The sequence below is a fragment of the Meriones unguiculatus genome, chromosome 4 (genome assembly GCF_030254825.1).
Source record: "Meriones unguiculatus strain TT.TT164.6M chromosome 4, Bangor_MerUng_6.1, whole genome shotgun sequence".
Lineage (NCBI taxonomy): Eukaryota > Metazoa > Chordata > Mammalia > Rodentia > Muridae > Meriones > Meriones unguiculatus.
In genome coordinates this window covers 93,139,470-93,159,235 of record NC_083352.1, presented here as the reverse complement: position 1 = coordinate 93,159,235, position 19,766 = coordinate 93,139,470, and the positions used below count along the sequence as shown (strand labels likewise).

At 47.2% G+C, this 19,766-nt stretch overlaps 1 protein-coding gene across 1 annotated transcript in view; it reads right to left on the bottom strand.

Annotated features, from left to right (window-relative positions):
* Nucleotides 1–19,552, bottom strand: part of Fbxw8 (F-box and WD repeat domain containing 8) — a 92,172-nt gene extending 72,620 nt beyond the window's left edge. Inside the window, exons 1-2 of the mRNA XM_021642678.2 lie at nucleotides 19,159–19,552; nucleotides 7,287–7,391 (exon numbers count right to left, since the gene is read on the bottom strand). Coding sequence (XP_021498353.1) covers nucleotides 7,287–7,391; nucleotides 19,159–19,467 — 414 coding nt within the window. The 5' untranslated portion in view covers nucleotides 19,468–19,552. The remainder of the gene's footprint in view (nucleotides 1–7,286; nucleotides 7,392–19,158) is intronic.
* Between the last annotated feature and the right edge of the window lie 214 nt (nucleotides 19,553–19,766).

Here is a 19,766-nt window from a genome sequence, read left to right as displayed (position 1 = left end):
TTTAATAGCACAGAATTGGACTCCCCAGCTCAAAGCCCCACTGAGCGAGCCTCAGCTGCAAGAACTCACTAATAAAAGTGGCTCCAGCATTTTGTTTTATAGTGCCAGTGTGAATTACCACATTGAGAAAAAAGCCTTTGGCTCAAAAAGTTGGCTTTATTAGCTCTTCCTGGATTGAGCTTACCAGTAGATGTGGAGCATGGCTTTCTCCACAGGTCCACCTGGGAAGGGCACACCACAGAGCAAAAAGCACTCTATCCACTCCTTATCTCAGCTACCTTCCTATGTGCTCTCGAACCCAGGAGCTCTGCCCCTCCAGAGGGCCAACACCTGTGGTCATGTTTGAGTCCTGACCCACATGACAAACAGCAGCACTTATGCCTTGTCCCTTCTGCTGCACTGAAAGCCTTCATGCCTTGGTGCCAGGCATGGTTTTAGGATATGTGTCCCCAGCTGGCAGGGAGCAGATGTTTGGGGAGATGAAGAACTTTTGGGAGGTGGGGTATAGCTAGAAGTGGGAGGAGCCTTGGGGTTTACAGTCCAGCTCACTTCCAGCCCTCTTTGCTCCTGCTGCCATGGAGCCACCTTCAACCGTATGCTCTCTGCAACGAGGGTCTGTGCACTCAAGCTCTGAGCCAAAGCCGATCCTTTCTCTCTGAGCTGCTTGTCAGACATTTTGTGACAGTGACAAGAAAGGCAACTGAAACTCTGTGTCCTTCCTGACTCACAGATAAGCCCCCGCATCTCCTCATCAATGTCATCTTGGGCACCCTTCTGATACTCTTTTCCCCCATGTCCTTTCTCTTTTGGTTTCTCTGCTTACTAATACTGCTGATGTGTTGAGAGCACCCAGGGTTCAACTGGAGACTCAACCACAGCCTCACCCTACCACTGGTCATCCCCAAACTTGCTCCTCAGGAAATGTCATTCATGCTCCCAGACATCCTAACTAACCATTCCTTCTCCTCCTCATCCAGCCCACAGGCAATCCTAACTCTACTGTATAACTCTCATCAAATCATCATGTCCTTTCCTCTCCAGCTGAGCTCCCAACTTTTAGCTGCACTAGCCCATCCCTGTCCTGGAACCCCATTGCCACTTTCTTTCTTCAGGATCCTTGTTGAGCCCTATCTGCAAAGGCCTCTTACCATGAACACAGGTACAAGGACCCAGTGATGAATTTGGAACAGGAAGACATTCAGTTGGCCACTGTAGATACACCACAGACCAGCCATTTTGACCTTGCTGCCACTCCTCATCCATGGGAGATGCTCTGCAGGACAGCCTCAGCTGCACTTACCTCAGGATTTCTGCATGGCTTCCTCATTCCCTCCCTGTGACCGGACTTTAGGCTGCTTTATTGGGTTCTTTTATCTAACACCCTTCACTCCCCTTCCAAACCCCCAACACTAGGTAGGAGAGAAAGAAAAGTCAGAGGGAAAGGGGGTGTTGATATTGTTTAGCCTACATCCTGTTAAAAATGGCATTGAGTTCTATGGGGCAGGGTTGATCTTCACAATCAGGATATCCAATTTCTTCTACTCATCTCTTTGTGTGAAACCACTTAACAAACTGCAACCAGGAGCAACCAGCATGAGCATGAGCATGAGCAGCAGCAGCAGCAGCAGCAGCAGCAGCAGCTACCACAGCAGCCACCGCTGCCACCAGGGTCCCTCTCAGGGCTCTTGCACTTACATTCCCTCTCAAAAGTCACTAGATTTCTAAACGTCATACACTGCAGAAACTATCTGCAACTAGCAAAAATCATGTCCCTGTCAGAGCATGAGGCAAATCAGAGAGTCTGCTGCTATGGACAATCTGAAGCAGCCGTATATCCCACACTTGGGATTAAAACAAAAACATATCTACATAACATTTCTATGTTTTTAAAGAAACTAAAATTCTCACTACACCTCTGTCTAGTCTTCACTGCAAAGGCCCCTTCTCTGCACTCAACTCCACCTTACTCTGCTATAAGGTACTCATTGCAGAGGACTGACACTTCTACAAAGCAAGTTCTCCACAGAGGCTACTCACTTCAACACCTGCTGTCAGGAACAGGCCCTAAGCAAACCCTCTGAAAAGTGAGGAAAAGGTAACCGCAACTTCTTAAAAATCCAATTAAAAAAAAAAAAAAGGGAAAGAACTGCTCTTGTTTTTATGAACCCTATAGTCCTGATGTGTGTGCTGTGCCAGGAGGCTCTGCCTTTCTTATTCTCCTGTCTTCTCTATTCTCTTTCTAATGTTTCAATTGTAAAGATTTCCTACATGATGATACGGCTAACAGTATAAAGGCCTTCCAGTAGCCACTGCTCAGTCCACCAACTGTTTCTGATGATTCAGGACCCTCCTACAGTGGCTCTGCTTTTCTCTAAACCCGTGTAAAGAAGACAGCCACAGAGGCTGGGGATTAGAGTGGCTCCTGAGGGTACTTAGCACAAAGACCCTTCCATAAGGCCCTGATGGATCTGACAACCACATGGAAGAGCTGCTGGGAACTAAAGCCCATAGAATCATGGTGTAAGAGTCAGGACTGCCTTACTTGAAAATGGATCTGTGACTTGCAGAGACTTCAAAATCAGAGCTGCTCTTTTAACATGCCAATGTTAGCTTCCTGAGGTGGACATCTGGCCAGTTCATGGCATTACATGTCCATAAAAACTGACAGCCTGACTCTTGACAGCCTGGGCTTCTGCTCTAGAATTACTTGTTTTGGTCCTGCCTGCTTATTGTTCACTGGTTGTACCACCATCTGCATTGGGTCACTGATGCAGCCCCCCTTTTCTTTGACAGTTTTAAGACTGAGTCTTACTATGTAGCCCAGTCTGCTCTTCAACCTACACAGTCTTCCTGCCTCAGCCTCCCGAGTGCTGGGATTACAGGTGGGCACCACCATGTTTTAGATCTCCATGTGCAACCTCCTGCCCTTTACTTGAAAACTGCATATGCAGCTCTCCTAAAACTACACACTAAGAAATATACATAGTTACAACACATATTTCTTTGACCAAAGGCTACCGGAGGCTGCCTGGACTACAGGAGGCACAGATGGGGGTGGTAGTCATGAAGGGTCCAAGAGACACCTATGCTGTTGACAGTGGTGGTGAGCACACAGATCTCTATCTACCATAAGACAGGACAGAGTTAAATAGACAGACCGGCACATAGAAAACCAGTGGAACCTGAGCAGGCACCACAGAGTGGATGGGCATCAGTGTTTTTGATGCCATGGCTGCTGGGCACATGAGCTATCATCAAAGGAAGAAACAGGCACAAAGACACACACCACCTGCCTGCATGCCTTTCTGCAGCTTCCTGTGGATTTATAATTACTTTCAAATTTTTAAAAAGAATGTTGGAGGGGGCTACAGAGATGGCTCAGCAATTGGAAGCAGTAGTTGCTCTTGAAGAGGACCTGGTCTCTGTCCCAAGTGCATACATGATAGCTCACAACCATCTGTAGTCCAGTTTCAGGAAATTTGATAACTCTGATCTCTGCAGGTGCCAAGCATGCAAGTGGTGCATGTGGAAGCATGCAGCCAGGACACTCACACACAGAGAATAAATCAATCTAGAAAACTAAAAACAATGCTGGAATTGGACATGGTAGCGCACGCCTTTTATCCCATCACTCAGGAGGCAGGCAGATCTCTTGAGTTTGAGTCCAAGCCAGGAAGAAACCCTGTCTCGGGGGGAGGGAGGTTGGTAAATACCAGAAAGGATTCCTCTTCAGAAGTATTCATGTTGCAATATAATAACACTTAGTTTTCTCATAGAAACCAAACAATTTTATAATTCTGAAATTAGTAATCTTCTCAATATGCATGATAAACTATTACCCTTTAAAACACTAGGGCCCCTGTGGGCATGAAAAAGGATGGACACAAAATCATAAACAGTAAAATGTTAAAGCTGTCAAACTGATAACGTGCTTCCTAAAAGTCCTGCTGTTTTCATGACATTCTGAATGAAGCCCTCCAGCAGAGGCACACAGTCGCCACATAGTGCCCAGGGGTCAGCTGCTGGCAAGGGCAGGGGGAAATCAGTACGCAGGGTACCCGTTGAGAAGCACTGTGGTGCCGAAAGCATGAGGCCCATACAGCAGAGCGAGAGCAGAGCAATGTAGGAGGAGGCAAAGTCTAGGCAGAATGGTGGAAAAGGACATCTCTGAAGCTTCCCTGGACAGGCCTCCTTGCTGCTAGTATGAGAGCAGCTTGGCATAAAGAACTAAGCAACAGGTTTATCCAAGAGTACAAAACTAGGGTCCAATTCCACAAACCTGCCCCACTTCACTAAGTCCCAAAGCACCTAGAGAGAAAGAAACCGAGCAGAGGGAGCCCATAAAGCAGCAGGTCTCCATTCAACAGAAGGACTTTCTTCCTACTGCAAAAACAAACACGCCACAAGAACAAATGAAAACACCACTTAAATTTATTACTTTGTAGTTCATTTTAACGATGACAGAAACCAAGCCAATCCTACTGACTGCTGGCCATCCACTGTTGTCTTCTTGGAAAGACTCAGTGAGAGCCCTGCTTCCCATCATAGCCAACTCCATCACTGTGCACTGAAGAAGCTCTGCTTGAGAATAGTTTCCATGCTTACACGCGTTCTCAAAACTTGGTTACACACACACACACACACACACAGTCACACAGAAGCCAACTGGACATACAGGGCAGCATTCTAGTGAGATGTAGACAGGTGTGCTATAAATTAAACAGTTCACACCTGCAGGATAATTACCCAGCAGAGCCCATCTCTCCTGCAGTACAACCCTACTGTATCACAGGGACCTCTCCCACCTGACCTTAACACGCCCTGATAAACTCGTTGATCCACTTGGCTCACCACAAAATGAGAGAGCAAAATAATCAATGTTCCTTTAAGAAGAGCCCATTACCTAAAAGTAAATCAGAGCACCTAGAGCCGACTGTGCTGGGTGGAGCTGGCAAAAGACGTTCCAAGGCTCCCACCCTGGCATCAGGCTGATCTAGCTCTGCCCTCATCCTCTACTCCTGGGAGCAGAGCCAACGTGTGAGCTGGAAAACAACAAACCAAATTTCCAGGAGGGAGCTGACAACATAAGTACTCTTCATGCAACTCACAGCTCTGAGTGCCTTTTGCACTGTGGCACGGGTTTCAGAGCAAGTTTCAGTGTTGCACTGATTTCATCATTTCCTATAGACACACTGCATCAAGAATGTGTGCTGGCATCTCTACTTAAGTGATCACATACCAAAGACACTCAGCATCTCCAAGTAAGCGACAAAGCAGATAGTTCACAGAAAGCCAAACCCAGGGAAGTAATGTCTAATTGAGCAGCAGTAAAAGAAAGTGACAGATCAGAAAAGATCTAACAGAATAGGACACAGCCAACTCTCACAGAAGAGAGGAAAGGGAAGCTACCTAAGGGGCAATGCAAAGAGAGGAGGCAGTTTTACTGGGACAGTAATACAGACACAGGATGCAGAGATAGAACTCAGGTGAAAACTGAATGTGCCTGAAAATGAGAAGGAGCCAGGAGACTACAGTAGGTTGCTGGAGATAGTTTGAGGAGCAAGAGAGGCCAAGAGAGATGCCAGATTGAATAAGCTGGGAAAGGAGTTTGAGCCAGAACAGCTGAGTTGAATCAACTAGCCCAGAGTTCAGTGAGAAGAAGAAAGGGTGAACTTATTCAGCAGTAAGTCTCAAAGGCTGAAAAGGTTCTAGGCCTAGGTTAGATTGCATGGACGCTAGAAGCTTCCAGGACTAGGCCTAGGTTAACACAGAGAGGTAATAAACAATTGAAACAGGTGAATGAAAGTTCCTTTTCCACCCAGGGACTGCATCAGCCTGTGTATGCAGCTGCCTGTGAACAAGGATGCCAGATGTGGGACTGTACAAAGTACTTTTTCTATGTCTACTGAGATGATGACACAACTTCTGACTTTCACACTAGCCATGTTGACCACATTTACACATTCCCAATGAATCATTTTTATTTTTTCATTGATGGGTTTAAACCCAGGGCCTCAGGCTAAGCAGGCACTAGTTATATCATTAGGCAAATGCAACTTTGTTTTACTTTCTGGCTGTGGTACTACTAGTCAAAGTCAAGGCCTTGAGCAATTATTCAGTTTTAATGGACATACAAATTTTGACAACTGAACAAATAAAACTAAAAGGAAAAAAAGTAATTTAATTATATGATTGTGGCCAAAAAGATGAGAGCAATCTTAAGGGTATAAACCCTGGCCTCCCCAGTGCACACCTGGTCAGAAATGTGGCCTACCCAGACCTCCATGGGATCTTATTGCAGAACACTATACACTGAGCTGACAACTGTCACCATAATCAATGCTGCTGTGACCACTTGCAGAAGCTTGATTTGACCTGCTGACTTCCTTCAGAGACAGTGAGGGAAGTGGAGATGGTCACTAGACCCTCACTGGAGGGTCCTACTTTCCCAGCACCTCTCGGCCATGTAATTCTGCCCAAACCGGAGTCTCCAGAGACCTGGAGTATTAACTGTGGGAGGTTAACTGAAGGGGGGACTCCACCTATGCAGCTGGGGTGCATATCCGTGCTGAGGTGAGGCTTTCTGGGTGTGGCTGCTTTGGGGTCATCTCTACTTTATAGGTTTCTCCTCACCCATGCTCTGTAAAGAAGCCCAATAGTCTCTCTGGCTCCCCAGGTAACACTTTAGTGGAACTGTTCTTTGGTTTGCCATCAGTACCTTATAGAAGTAGGGAGATATCTGTTTATGTCTCCCAGGGAAAGAATGCCCACAACACCCCTAAAAGCAACCAAGCTAGAAAAAACAGATGTTCCACTCCATGGACATATGCTTCACAGTCAGCAGGACATGACTACCACTCCTGTGCAGTACCCTCAACATATCCCCCTCCTCATTCACCTCAGAGTGTGATTTTGCTATTTAAAGGGTAATTTAGACTATTTGTCTAAACATGACTTCACCAATCTGTCCCTGGGCTGACCCTCAGCTACCAGTCTGATTTAAGGGCTACGTCCTTGTACTAACACGTGTAATATATTAACATGGGCTAGCTCACTGCAGGCAGAGCCCAGGATTTCAGCCATAACTCAGACTTGGTGCAGAGTCAGTAACTAGAAGGTATACATCACGTGGGAATGTAAGTTCAAGGCAGCCTTCCTTTAGGAAAGCTGCTGTACAATTCATCAGTTCTGTTATTTGTGTGATTTTATAGACTCAACTGTTTGTGGGGGCTCCCTGCACCTGGTCAGAGCTGGGGACCCTTGGACATGTGTCTGCAAGCACTTACCTGAGCACAGCGACCCAGCTCTCTTCTGTTCAGATACTGAAATATATTGATCGCCAGTTCATAAGGCAGCTGGACATCAAAGAAGGGCACCTCATCCATCTCATTCTGTGGAGAAAGAAGGAAGAGGTTAGGATGAGGCTGACAGCAGCCTGTGCTCGCAGGCCTTTCCATTCCTGGACAGTGTTGTGGTGACCAGAGTGGAGGCTGTTTCAGAAAGAATCTGAAGCAGCGGAGTTTGTGGCTCCCACATCTACCCTCCTTTCAGTCACTATGAAATCCACATGACTATTTCTCATGATGCTGCAGAAGGAGAAGCACAGATGCTACAGGAATGGGTACAAAGGCGTGACAGAAGCCTCCTGACTTGTAAGGAGAGCTGAGGCAGCAGATACTCAAGAAAGCCAGCCTGGGCCAGGGAGGACACAATCCCCAAAGGCTGAAGGCTGACCAAGCCTCCCCAACACACCCGGGGAAAGGGGAGGGGCAACTAGAAAAGTGCTGACCAGGTCACTAACATGTTTTGGTGGGGAAAGGACAGGGTGGAGGCTGCTCTGCTGGAGGGCAGGCTCATCTCTCCTCCAGGTTTCCTAAACTCTTGGATCTCACGCTGCTTAACCTGAGCTAGCCAGTACAAACAAAGCAGCTCTCCAGTGTTGTTTATCAATGCTCAGCAACAAGAGCTCGCCTGCCCTAGGGTAAGCAATCAGAGATGAGGTAAGGGCTTCTGCTGAAAGATAAGGTCCTGTGGATCCCGGCACACAAAGGAATCCAAGGGAGGCTAGGGAAAGGCCAAGTGTGACATAAATGTCCCGAGGTCCACCTGCCAGCCACTGTTGTGGTCGTGCTTCTCAGCTGCAGAGTGTGCCCTTTGTCCCAACAGACTAAGCTTGGGAAATTCATGTTTAATAAGCTCTGGCTGACATCACTGCCTCGCTGGCTGGAAGCAAGTTGCTAAGTCACCACTCACTACAAGTTTCCATACTTCAAGGTGGCTACTTCAGAAAACAGTGTCCGCTACATTGAGGAGCATACGCCTTCCAAGAGTGAGGTTAAAGAAAGCTTGAGAATCATGTTACTCATCTTGGAGTCTCACAACTGAAGGAGCATCTGGAGCCTAGGAGGAAACAGTGTTTGGCCAAAAAAACAGAGGCTACTAATAAGCATATAGGCCAAAAAGGCTCTCCCGGGAAAAGACGCTGACCAGGACACTCTGTGGGCAAAGAAAGAACAGAATGTTCACTCAGTGGAAGGATGCTGGTAATGGAGAAAAACAGGAACAAATCTGCAAGGATAATTGGGAAGTACAGGTCTTGCCTAAGAAAACAGAGTCACTGGGACTCATGTCAGGCAAGGTCCTTGCCTACAATGACTATCTTCACTAATCAGTGAAGAGCACTGATGCCACTAGAGACACCCCAACCCCCTGTGGGAGTCACTGCTAGTCCGTGACCTGGCAGGCACATGTAAGGTGGGGAGCTATCTTTCATAAAGCCACCCAGATGCTTTCCTGCCTTTTCTTCTACATTAGCGTGTCTGCAGAAGCAGAGAGGACCAGCTTACCCACATGGTAGAGAAACAAGAGGAAAAAGTCCCTCATACAACCAAAGCTAAGGAGGGTGAGGCTGAGGAGACAGTGTGAGGTAGGGTGAAGCATGTTCTATCAAACCCTGGGCTCCTTTATGGTAGGCCATATTACAAATTAGTATTGAGATGAATATAAGATGCCATCTTTTGCTTCTATTCTGGGCAGAAATCACAGTCTCCCATCAAATTCCTATTTCGTTGGCCTATTTCCCATGCTTAACATGGAAGACAGTCCCTCTGTGAAAGCATGACCCATCCTCCTACTGTTCTCCTGAACCCAGCCTCAGTTCTGGAATGAGCACAGCCTGGAGGCACCAAGATCTCAAATGATCAGCCAAGTCACCAGACTAAAGGTATATAAGCTTCCTGTCTAACACACTGGGGTAAATGCCCAAGGAACATAAAGAAATTCTCCACAGAGGCCCAGTGCAAGCCTGGTGTAGGCATAGAGAGATTGGGTACCACGTTCCTTGAGGACATGGCAGCTTTTTTCTCCTATGCTATAGACCTCTGAGCCATTCTTAGGCTTGCCTGTTGGTGACTCACTGCCCTGAACCTTATCCCACATGAGTGGAGACATTCCCAGCAGCAACAAGAGGACTACAGAGTGAGGTTAAGTCCAGACAGTGGAGGATCCACACACCACACAAAGCAGCATCACCAACTCTAACAGGCACCTAGCCACTCAGGAAGGTTGGCTGCGGCGCGTGAGGAACAGAGATGAAATCAACTAGGATGCAATGGCCGCCAGCACTGTCAGAGCCACCACACCAACAGTCAGTCAGGCACTGTGCTGGGCATTTGTAAGATCTGGAGGCCAGCCTGTTTCCAGGCTGAACTGTAAGAATGTAAACAACACTGCAGAGCCAATTAAAGATTACCACTAAACTCTCAAATGACTGACAATGCCAATTCAAAACACTCTAAGTCCCCTCCCTGACTTCCATGTGGCTGAGCTTCCCTGTTGCAACCACTGGTTAGGGAATGGCAAGAGGGAAAAGGAGGCCAGTCACCAACAGAGCACTGGCAGCTCAGTGACATGCACCACCAGTCAGAGACCACACACTGACTTTTGTGCTACAGTCTGCACCGATGGAGTATGGTCATTCCGATTCCCCCACGTGAGAGAGAAGGCTGCCTGCCACTGGTTCACAGCTGAGACCCCTCCTAGATGCTGCCTCTGACCAGAGGGGCCGCCTCACTGAAGCACCACCCCCTCCAGAGAACAGTGTGCATTGAGTACAACGGCCACTCACCTCAATTCTGACCTCTGAGCGGCCAACCTACCAAACACACACATGAATCTGCACCTCAGAGTAGACTCTGTTAAGTCCAACCTTCCTCCAGTCAGTCAGTGAGGGAGGCTATGTGATCCTGTGCAGGGTTCCTAGTGCACAGCCACAGACAGGCTGGGGGGAAACCTCCTTCCAATATCCACAGAGGTGGTATATGAGCACTCAGGTGAAGAGGGAGAGGTTATTCTACCCTTCCATAGAGCAAACAAGGCTAAGAGCCTGGCCCATAACCTTCAGATGTTGTTGTGTTCAGAGCTTACCACATGGGAACCACCTCACCAGAGACTACATTACGAGTCTGGTCAACCCTGTGGCAGGACCTAAGCCAGACCTGAAGCCACATCCTGACTCAAGCTGTAGCTCAGCAACCACTGCAAGCACTCACTGGCTCGGCTGCTGCAGAGGTCTCCTGTGATGACATGCAGCCATTCCTCCCACAGTGCATAGTCAATGTTCACAGCACACAGCCAAGCCATGACACAGACAACGTGGATGTTCTCAGGAAGGAATGACACAGAGACCCTAAAGACAAAGTGACACGTAGAACATCGGCTGACCGAGAGTGACAGCAGGCTGGCCAAGCTCATGCTCTAGGCCAAAGGAAGTACCTTGCTGGTGGCAATAAGACTTTTATGGCTTTCACCGTGGTACCAAGACCAATTCTCTACTCAGTGACTCTCGTGTGACACTGAAATCACATGTGGGATTGCTTGTTTTAATGTTCAAAGTACCTCCCAGAACTAGTGCCCCAAAATTTTTGGGCAGAGCTCACAGATTTTTCTCAGAGGTGCTTTGTGAATGTTACACGTTGAGGATGATGGCCCTAAACCATGGGCAGATAGAAAAATCCGGGGGTGGGGAGAATCAACAAAGGAATTGGGTTACAGCTAAACTCCGTGAATACTGGGTTTTCCCAAAGTCTACTGGACTCACTCCAAAAAGGTAAGAGACACACTGTGAAGGGACTGTCCCCAGAGAGGCTGATCTGTCCTCTATGTGCTACTAGAAGCCTAACTCCATAAATGGACGGTCTTTGTGCCATTGAGTTAGAAATTTAATCTGCCTTCTCTTGTTTAGTAGAAGAAGGGGCAATTACTAAGAGCCAAGTCAGTGAAGAGGGAAGAAACCGACTCGGGACGTACTTCCCAACAAGTATCTCTGAGGATACCGTCACTCAGGTGCTCTTGAGGTGGTGTTTCAACAGATCCGTGGGCCACTTCTACCAACTCTGGGATGGAGAGTCCTCTGTCTACACAGCTTATCTCAACCACCACATATTGCACAGTCCCACCAAAGGAATGGATGGCATCCAGTTTCATTTGTGGCTTGAGAAAATAAGCTGGTAGGTTGGGGAAAATCTCAAATACTCAAAACAGTCACCCATTCTGTCTTGAAATACCTTTTCCTGCATGAGCAAACAGGAATGTCAAAGCACACCAAATACCAATAGTGGCAGCCTTGGCACCAACTCCAGACTTTCATTCTTCTGAAGTTCCTAGATATTAGTACAGGAGGCACACCACCCAGCTTAAATTAATGTATGTGCAAAACCCTGTCAGTTCAGGGCCATGCCCAGTGCTGGGGGAAGGGAGATGCTATTAGCAAATGTACGAGAAACAGCCTCTACACTGAAGGAGGTAAATCTTTTATGGAGATAAGTCATCGCATATAAAACAGAATAAATACAGGAGATAGTCCCTGAGGTATCCCAGGGCTCATTAATAAGTCAGCTATTTAGAGCCCAGAAATCCTTTCTCGCTGTAAAGAGAGGTTAAGTTCCCAAGCAGTCCACAAAAAGTCAATTTATCTCCTCACATCAAACCTAATCCCAAGCCCAGTCATGAGGACAAGCAGCAGTGTTCAATAAAGATGTGGACAGACAGCTGCCACCTACACAAGCTAACCTGCCCAGTTCTTGCACACTGCCCATGTCTAGAAAAAACACTTGAGATCTATTTACTTATTTAGAACTGGTTTCTCATTCATCACCTCCTGGCTGGTGATTTCCCTAGGGACTCCAGTGGAGAAGGGACATCAAAAGGCAGCTATAAACTTGAGGACTCTCAGGAGGGTAAGGTGTGGCAGGGAAGGAATCCTGTGCTCCCAGAGCTGGCTGAGTCAAGTTGGGATGGGAGTCAGGAACCTGGCTGGATGGAAGGCAGAGGAAGTGCTCTCAGGAAGACAGTGCAGTTCAGGAAGGGCTGGACCACATGTGAATGTTTGCTCAAGAAGCCCTGCACATATGTGAAAGCACAATCTCACCATCATGGTCCAATATAGAATTTGTGGGGCTTGTGAAAACAAGTATGTTAGGGTTACTAAGTCAAACGAATTTTAAGAATTGCAGGGCTACACCAAGAGACCATGTCTCAAAAATAATAATTATTATTATAAAATTTGCAGGGGCTGGAGAGATGGCTCAGTGGTTAAGAGCAGTTACTGGTCTTGCAGAGGACCCAAGCTCAATTCCTAGTACCCATGTCAAATAGCTCACAACCTCCTGCAACTCCAGCTCAAGAGAATCCGATGCCTATGCTGGCACAGACTGTCATATAGACACACACACATCATTTAAAATAAAGAAGAATCACAAGCATTGAACTTAGTGCAGGGTATGACCCATGTGACCACTCAGCTTGCATAACCATAAAGCTGCTAGCACCAGAGAATCTCTGCCAGCCCCTCCCCCAGTCCTCTGAGAGCTGCTAGATCTCCCAGAAAGCCTTGCAAGGTGGCTCTGGGAAAGACTGAGCCCTGCTCCTCAAAGACAATCTCCACTCTGCCTATGTTTTCTTCTCTCCAGAGCACTTGTTTACCTGGCAAATATCTGTCTAAACAGGACAGACTTTCTCCATCTTGTTCATTACGGTAAACCCAGAGCTTAGAATATGTCTGGTGCTAACAAGCCATTTCATCAACAGTGTGGAATGAGGAGTGGATACATGGATGGATGGTGGGTGGATGATGGATGGACAGACGGATGGATGGACAAACACCATACCTCTTCAAGGAGCAGAACCTTCCAGTAAAGACATTCAAACTTGTTTCAGTAAATACTAAAGGGCCCCCAAGCAAAGGCCTGTTATTTCATGAATAACATTTTTTTTTTTAAATGAATGGCATTAAGAAGAACACTTTAGCTAGAAGAGAAATTTGGACTGGAGGGATCAGACAGAGTTAGCACAGCAGAGGGAATGAAACTGAGCCTTAATAGGAAGGTAGAGTACAAAAGGGGCAGGGGAGTCACTCCAGCTCAGTTGACAAATGAGTTCAGCACACCAGGAGAGAAGCAACTAGGCAGCAGCATGGTCTGATTCTGAGTTCAGGGCAGACCCAGAGCCTCAACAGGGCTGGCCTGCCTCCACTAAAATCATTCTAACAGTCAAGAAGCTAGAGAGGCCAGAGCAGAGCCCACTCTGGACGTCACTGATCCCCCAGCTCTAGCTCAACCATCAGTACAGACCTGTGGAATGAATAGGAGTGGACACTAGACACAGACCTGGACAAATCTCAGTCAATAACTGGCTCAAGATTGCTCAGATGACCCAGTCTGGACCAATAAGAATACAGCTTCAGCTGAGCACCAAAGAACAGATGCTGTGCTCTCCCAGCACTGCTACACTGGCAGAACATAAGGCTGCAGCTGCTAGCCATCCTCTCCTCAAGAAGAGATAGCCACTATGGGAAAAGGCAGCAGACAAGCAAGACTGAGGCGAGAGGTCCCAGCTGGGTTACAACAGTGCCCAGAATTAGCACCGCCTTCTGGAACTGTTCATGGATCAACAGATCCCAGTGGGTGTTTTTAGGCCAGTTTGAGTTGGGCATCTGTGTCTCTGTTGTCCAGATGTGTTGGCCTAAACAAAATTTGACCAAGCAACAGTCTGTCGAAAGCCTGTACTACAGAAGCTTACATAAGCATACCTGAAGTGCCACCACTGTCCATAAGAAACCTGGCTTTGGAGAGGGGCATGGAAGGCAGTGTCTACTGCCTGTGGGATTCTGAGCAGGGTGTGCCATCCCTTGTACTGGTCCATCCAGTACAAGTAGGTATTCACAAGCCTCTCCCATAAGCAAGAGGCTAAGTGCTCTTAAAAGAAGGTAAGAAGGTAAGGCTGCATAGAAGGCATGCCACAGTTTCACTTTAGCTGTGCTTGTCCATCAAAGATTCCGGCCTATGTCCATCCAGCCAAAGAACTCTGATGCAGCTGTGCTGAGTGAATGGCAACTCTTCTCTTGGTTGCCCTCATGCCAGTGATAATGAAGATAATGAGACAGCACCAAAAACACAATAGGTGGCTAGGAATGTACCTCAGTTACAAGAGTGCTTGCCTAGCAAGCTCTGGGTTCAACCACGGTATAAAACAAAACAAAACAAAAAAACTGTAATCACACACTGGGGGAGGGAGAAGCTGGAGAATCAGAAGTCAAGGTCACCGTCAGCAGCAGCATGCTCAAGGCCAGCCTGGGCTACAGGAGCTCATCTCAAACAAGACAGGTAATGGTGTGACACAGCTGCTAAAGGAGTAGGTAGGAGACAGAACCAGCTTCAGGTTTGCACACTCTGCCTCAGCTGCAGCAGCCTACCGGTTCAAGGATCCCAGGGGAACTCCACCTTCCTTTCCAGGAGTTACTCCTAAGTTAAAAACTCCAGGAGAAGCACAGGATGAAAAAGATCCTGACAGACTGCTGAGTTTACCTTACAGTGCTGGCATTTATTGCTTTTGTTGCATCCATTACCAACTAGAATGGGAAGTTTTGTGGGCTAGGTTGCTATAACTATGACCTGCATGCCCACAAGCCTGTAATGCTACTCCTGAGCAAATAACCAAGGGAAATGTGTACGCAATCCAAAAGACATACAGAATGTTCCTGACAGCACTACTCCCCTAGACCAGCTAAACCAACTACTCATACTTGTCGCAAGGCAGATGGCAGCAGCAGCAGGTCCATTCCCCAGGACCAACTTGTCCATAATGCTGTGCACCAGAATCCAGACTAGAATAAAGCTGCCTGACACGACTGCAGAGGCATCAGAAGTGGGGTGGGTGGTCAGGTGGGGAGTACGGTATAGACAGGCTGGGAACCCAAACCTGTGTTCAGGTGTTTTGGATGTGTATATGTGCATATTCTAGACAAGGCATGGAGCTGGGCAGTTAAGATCTCTACCTTTCATAATGTGACTACAAAAAAAAAAAAAAAAAAAAGGTTCAAACACAACATTCACAAAAGGCAATTCCATTGAAAAAACACAACTCTAACATGTATCATATATATATTACAAAAAAAAAAGCCTACTTCTTCCCAACACATCAGCCACATTTTTGATCCCAGAACTGGCAGGAGGATTTAGGAGTTAAGAGCCAGCCTGATCTACACAGTGACATCTGTGTGGTGGTCTAGATGAGACTCATAGGCTCATATATTTTAATACTTGGTCCCAAGTTAGTAGAGTTGTTTGGGAAGGATTAGGAGATGTGGCCTTATAGGAGGAGGTGAGAGGCCTTACAGGAAGAGACAGTGGGCTTTGAAGTTTCAAAAGTCCACAGGCACTTTCTCTCTGCCTGTTGTCTGCAGATCAGGCTGTAAAGCTCTCAGTTACTGCTCCAGGACCATGCCTGTCTGCTTCCCAACATGATGGTTACAGATTAAACTTCTAGAACTGTAAGGAAGCTACCAATTAAATGCTTTCTTTTATAACAGCTGCCTTGGTCATAGTATCATTTCACAGCATTATAACTAAGATATCCTGGGGTTTTTGCTTGTTTATTTGTTTGTTTTTTTTAACTCACAGAGATCTTCCTACTTCTGCCTCTCAAATGCTGGGACTAAAAATGTGCACCACCACACACACCTAAGACACCCTGTTTAAAAAAAAAAAAAAAAAGCTACTTCATGGAATGTGTACATTCCAGTGGGCACACTCGAACACAGAATAGTTTTATTCAGATCATGTATGAGCTTTGTTTAAATAAAGAAAACTAACAGTTGGAAAAAAACACCCTACACTACCTACCATGTTTGGTATTTAATTCTGGTTGACACTATAAAACAAATCTTCACAAAACCTTCTGGAGAGACATGGGGCAAAGCCCCTGATGAACAGCAGTCAAGGACCCAACACCTGCTTGGCACATCTGACCCCTGTATGTGTACTGTGGGGCTCACATTCACTGCCACAGGATCCCAGCTTTTTAACTGCCATTTCTTGACTGAAGATACAGGATGAGTTTACTGTTTCTTAAAAACTAAGCCACTGGCCAGGTATGGTGGCACACACATTTAATCCCAGCACTCAGGAGCAGAGGCTGGGCAGATCTCTGTGATTTTGAGGCTAGCCTGGTATACAAAGTGAATACAGGACAGCCAGGGCTACACAGAGAAACCCTGTCTCAACAAAACAAAACAAAACAAAACAAAATACCCAAGCTACTTTCCTCCTGGTCATTTACCAGGACAGGCTGAAAACTGCCATGGGAGAGGATTGTTGGGAACAATGAAGTTATTGTCTATGAACCATTGGACAGCAAGCACCAAGCTCTTGCTATGATTACAACACTCAAGAGGTGGAGGTGTCAAAAGTTCAAGGCCAGGAATGGGGAGAGGGCTCAGTAAAGCACTTCCCTTACAAGAGTAAGGAGCTCAGTTTAGATCCCTGGGGATCCATGTAAAGAGCCAAGCACAGTGACTTATGCCTGTGATCCCAGAGACAGTAAGAAGAGGGAAGAAATAGATCTCTGAAAGTTCAAGGGCCAGCTAGCTTGGGCTATATGACAAAGCTCCAGGCCAACAAGATCCTCTGTCTGCAATAAAATGTGGAGGTGCCTGAGGGTCAACATCTGGTACTGTCCTCTGAGCATACAGATAAATATCTTCATGATCTCTCTCTCTCTACACACACACAGAAAGACAAAGAGCCTGATGCCGATCTAAGCTACACAGCAACACCCATATGGTTAAGAGCAGAGTTGGCTCTTCCAAGGACCTAAGTTCAATTCCTAACACACATCAGGTTGCTCAACCTCTTGTAACTCCAGTGAACTGAAGAGTTGGCTGTTGCTCAAAAGAAACCTTAACAGTACCTAATGCGATGTTCTGAAAGGGCAGAGGAGCTACTATCATTCAATCTAGTGATGGGACACAGAAAAGGCTTTTGCTGATTCCATATTAAACCTTAAGATTCTGGTATGCCCTGGATCTTCCGCCTACATAGATCCCTTCCACTTTAGGACACTTTATTTTTGTCTGGGGGATGCTGTCTGAGTGTGAGGACTGGAAAGTCTTGTGTATAGGATTTAGGATCTGACCCAGTGAAGCTATTGCTGTGATAAATACCATGACCCAAAGCAATCTGGGGATAAAAAGGGTTTTCTTACACTTCTATATCACAGTCCATCACTGCAGAAAGTCAGAACAGGAACCTGGGGGCAGGAGCTGATGCACAGGCCATGAAGGTGTGCTCCTTACTGGCTTGCTCTCCAGTGGCTCTTTCTCAGCCTGCTTTCTTGTAGAACCCAGGACTACCAGCCTACAGGTGTGTCCACGCACAATAAATGCCCTGCAGGTTTGCCTACAGCTCAATCCAATGAAGGCATTTTCTCAACTGAGGCTCCCTCCTCTCCAGTAACTCGAGCTTGTGTCGAGTTGACATAAAACTAGTCAGCACAGGGCTAACAACAGAGGCTACAAAGCTGAGAATATGTACACCCATACCCAGACACACCCCTCCACCCCCTCACTCCTCACCCCCCCTTACTTCTCCCCACACTAGATTCTCAAACATCAAATGTGGAGCCACTTCTCTGGGCTGCTGATTTAGCAGATCTGAGGGGACTCAGGAACCTACACATTACCAAGGCCTCCCAGGAGGCCAACTCAAGCTTCACCTGGTTAAGTTAAAATGCAGGAATCCAAATTCAATCTCCAGAATTTATCAGCTGGGTAATCATATGCACACTGCAGAAGAAAATTTTGTCTTTGAGTCCCTTCATTCGTCGAAGGAGTTAGTGTCTACCTCATATTATGGCCATTTTAGAATCAAATCAGAGCACAAGACACTTGGTTTAAAGGGGAGATGGACCTGAAACTCAAAATAAAAGCTCAAAATATTTATTATTTAAATAAAACTGTCCTTTGCATAGTTATTCATTTTTTTAAAAATTAAGTATTTGTGTGTGTGTGTGTGTGTGTGTGTGTGTTGTTGGGCACTATGTATACAGGTGCCCATGGAAGCCAGAGACATTAAATCTCCTGAAATTGAAGGTCGTGAGCCACCTGGCATGGGTACTAGGAACCCAATTCCGGAAGAGCAGCCTGTTCTCTTAAACATTTCTCCAGGTCTGTCGCATTATTTCTCTAAACAATTTTCACTTACAGAAAAGTATTCCCTACCCAACTCTGCGGAAATTTTCTTTGAACCTGGTTTAAGTTAAGCCATTAAAGCCTTCTGTTCTGGCCTAACTCTTAACCTGCATGCCATGGATCCGTGTCAGGGGTCTTGATTTGGTTCTCCCGACTTGGTAAAGGAGGCTGGAGAAAGAGCTTTCTGATTCTCCGAGGGACTCATGCCCTCCATAGGCTAAGGACCTACTAAATAATACTCATTATTAGTCGTAGTTTTTCATTTCTTCTGATTTTTTTTTTTAAATTTAAGTAACACGTTAAGTTAGGAAAATCAAATGATACGGAGAAAGGTGAACATTAATTCCACCCTGTGCTTTTTCTCGACCTTCCTCTCCAAAGTAAACTTTTCGTTTCTAGAGCAGGATTCCTCAAACTCACACGTAGCCCTTTACGGGTAGATTCTCTCTTTGAGGGGGAGGGCGGCAGCGGGCGGTGTCCTGTCTTGAGCATTGCTGTGCATACACTCACTGTCAACACTCCAAAATGTTTGCAGGCAAAGCTCAAGAGCAGACAATCATCGCTTCCAGGGACTCCCTGGGTGTGCAGGGTCCCTGGTGGGCCAAAGGGAAAGTCACCTTGCCCCGGCCACTTACCAAGTCGCGGATGAGCTGGTCCACCAGCGGCTCGGGTTCCACGGCGTCGCGGTCCGGGGGTGAGCGGGAGCGGCTGGACGCATCCCTCCTGTCGGCCCGGCCGGGCCTGGACGCCGGGGGTCGGCCCGCGCCCTCCAGCAGACCCTGCGCCAGCGCCAGGTACCCCGAGGCCGGCTCGCCGCGCGCCCCGGCCTCCGGCCTCCGCGGGCGCCGCTCTCCGGCCTCGAGCCTCCGTCGCCGCCTTAGCGCCTGCTGCGCCAACTCCTCCTGCCAGCGCCGGCGGAACTCCTCCAGGCAGTGTTCGTCCATGCTCGACGCTCCCGGGCCTACACGTCACCTAGGGGCCGCCAGCCGATTACGGACCCTCCGTCAGCTAGAAGTATCCGCCGTTGACGGGAAACTTCCGGGACTAGGGCACTTAGGTTCCGGGTGGCCACGCCCCTCCACTCTGCTGTCCCTGGTTTTTGCTTCCTTTACACCAAGCAAGCGCTTCTCCTTCATCCAGCACACCTGCTTTAAATGGCTGCTATATACATAATGCAAAGGCAGAATTTTTAAAAATATAGTGGGGTTTTATTGCATTTTTATTAGTACGTGTGGGGGGGGTG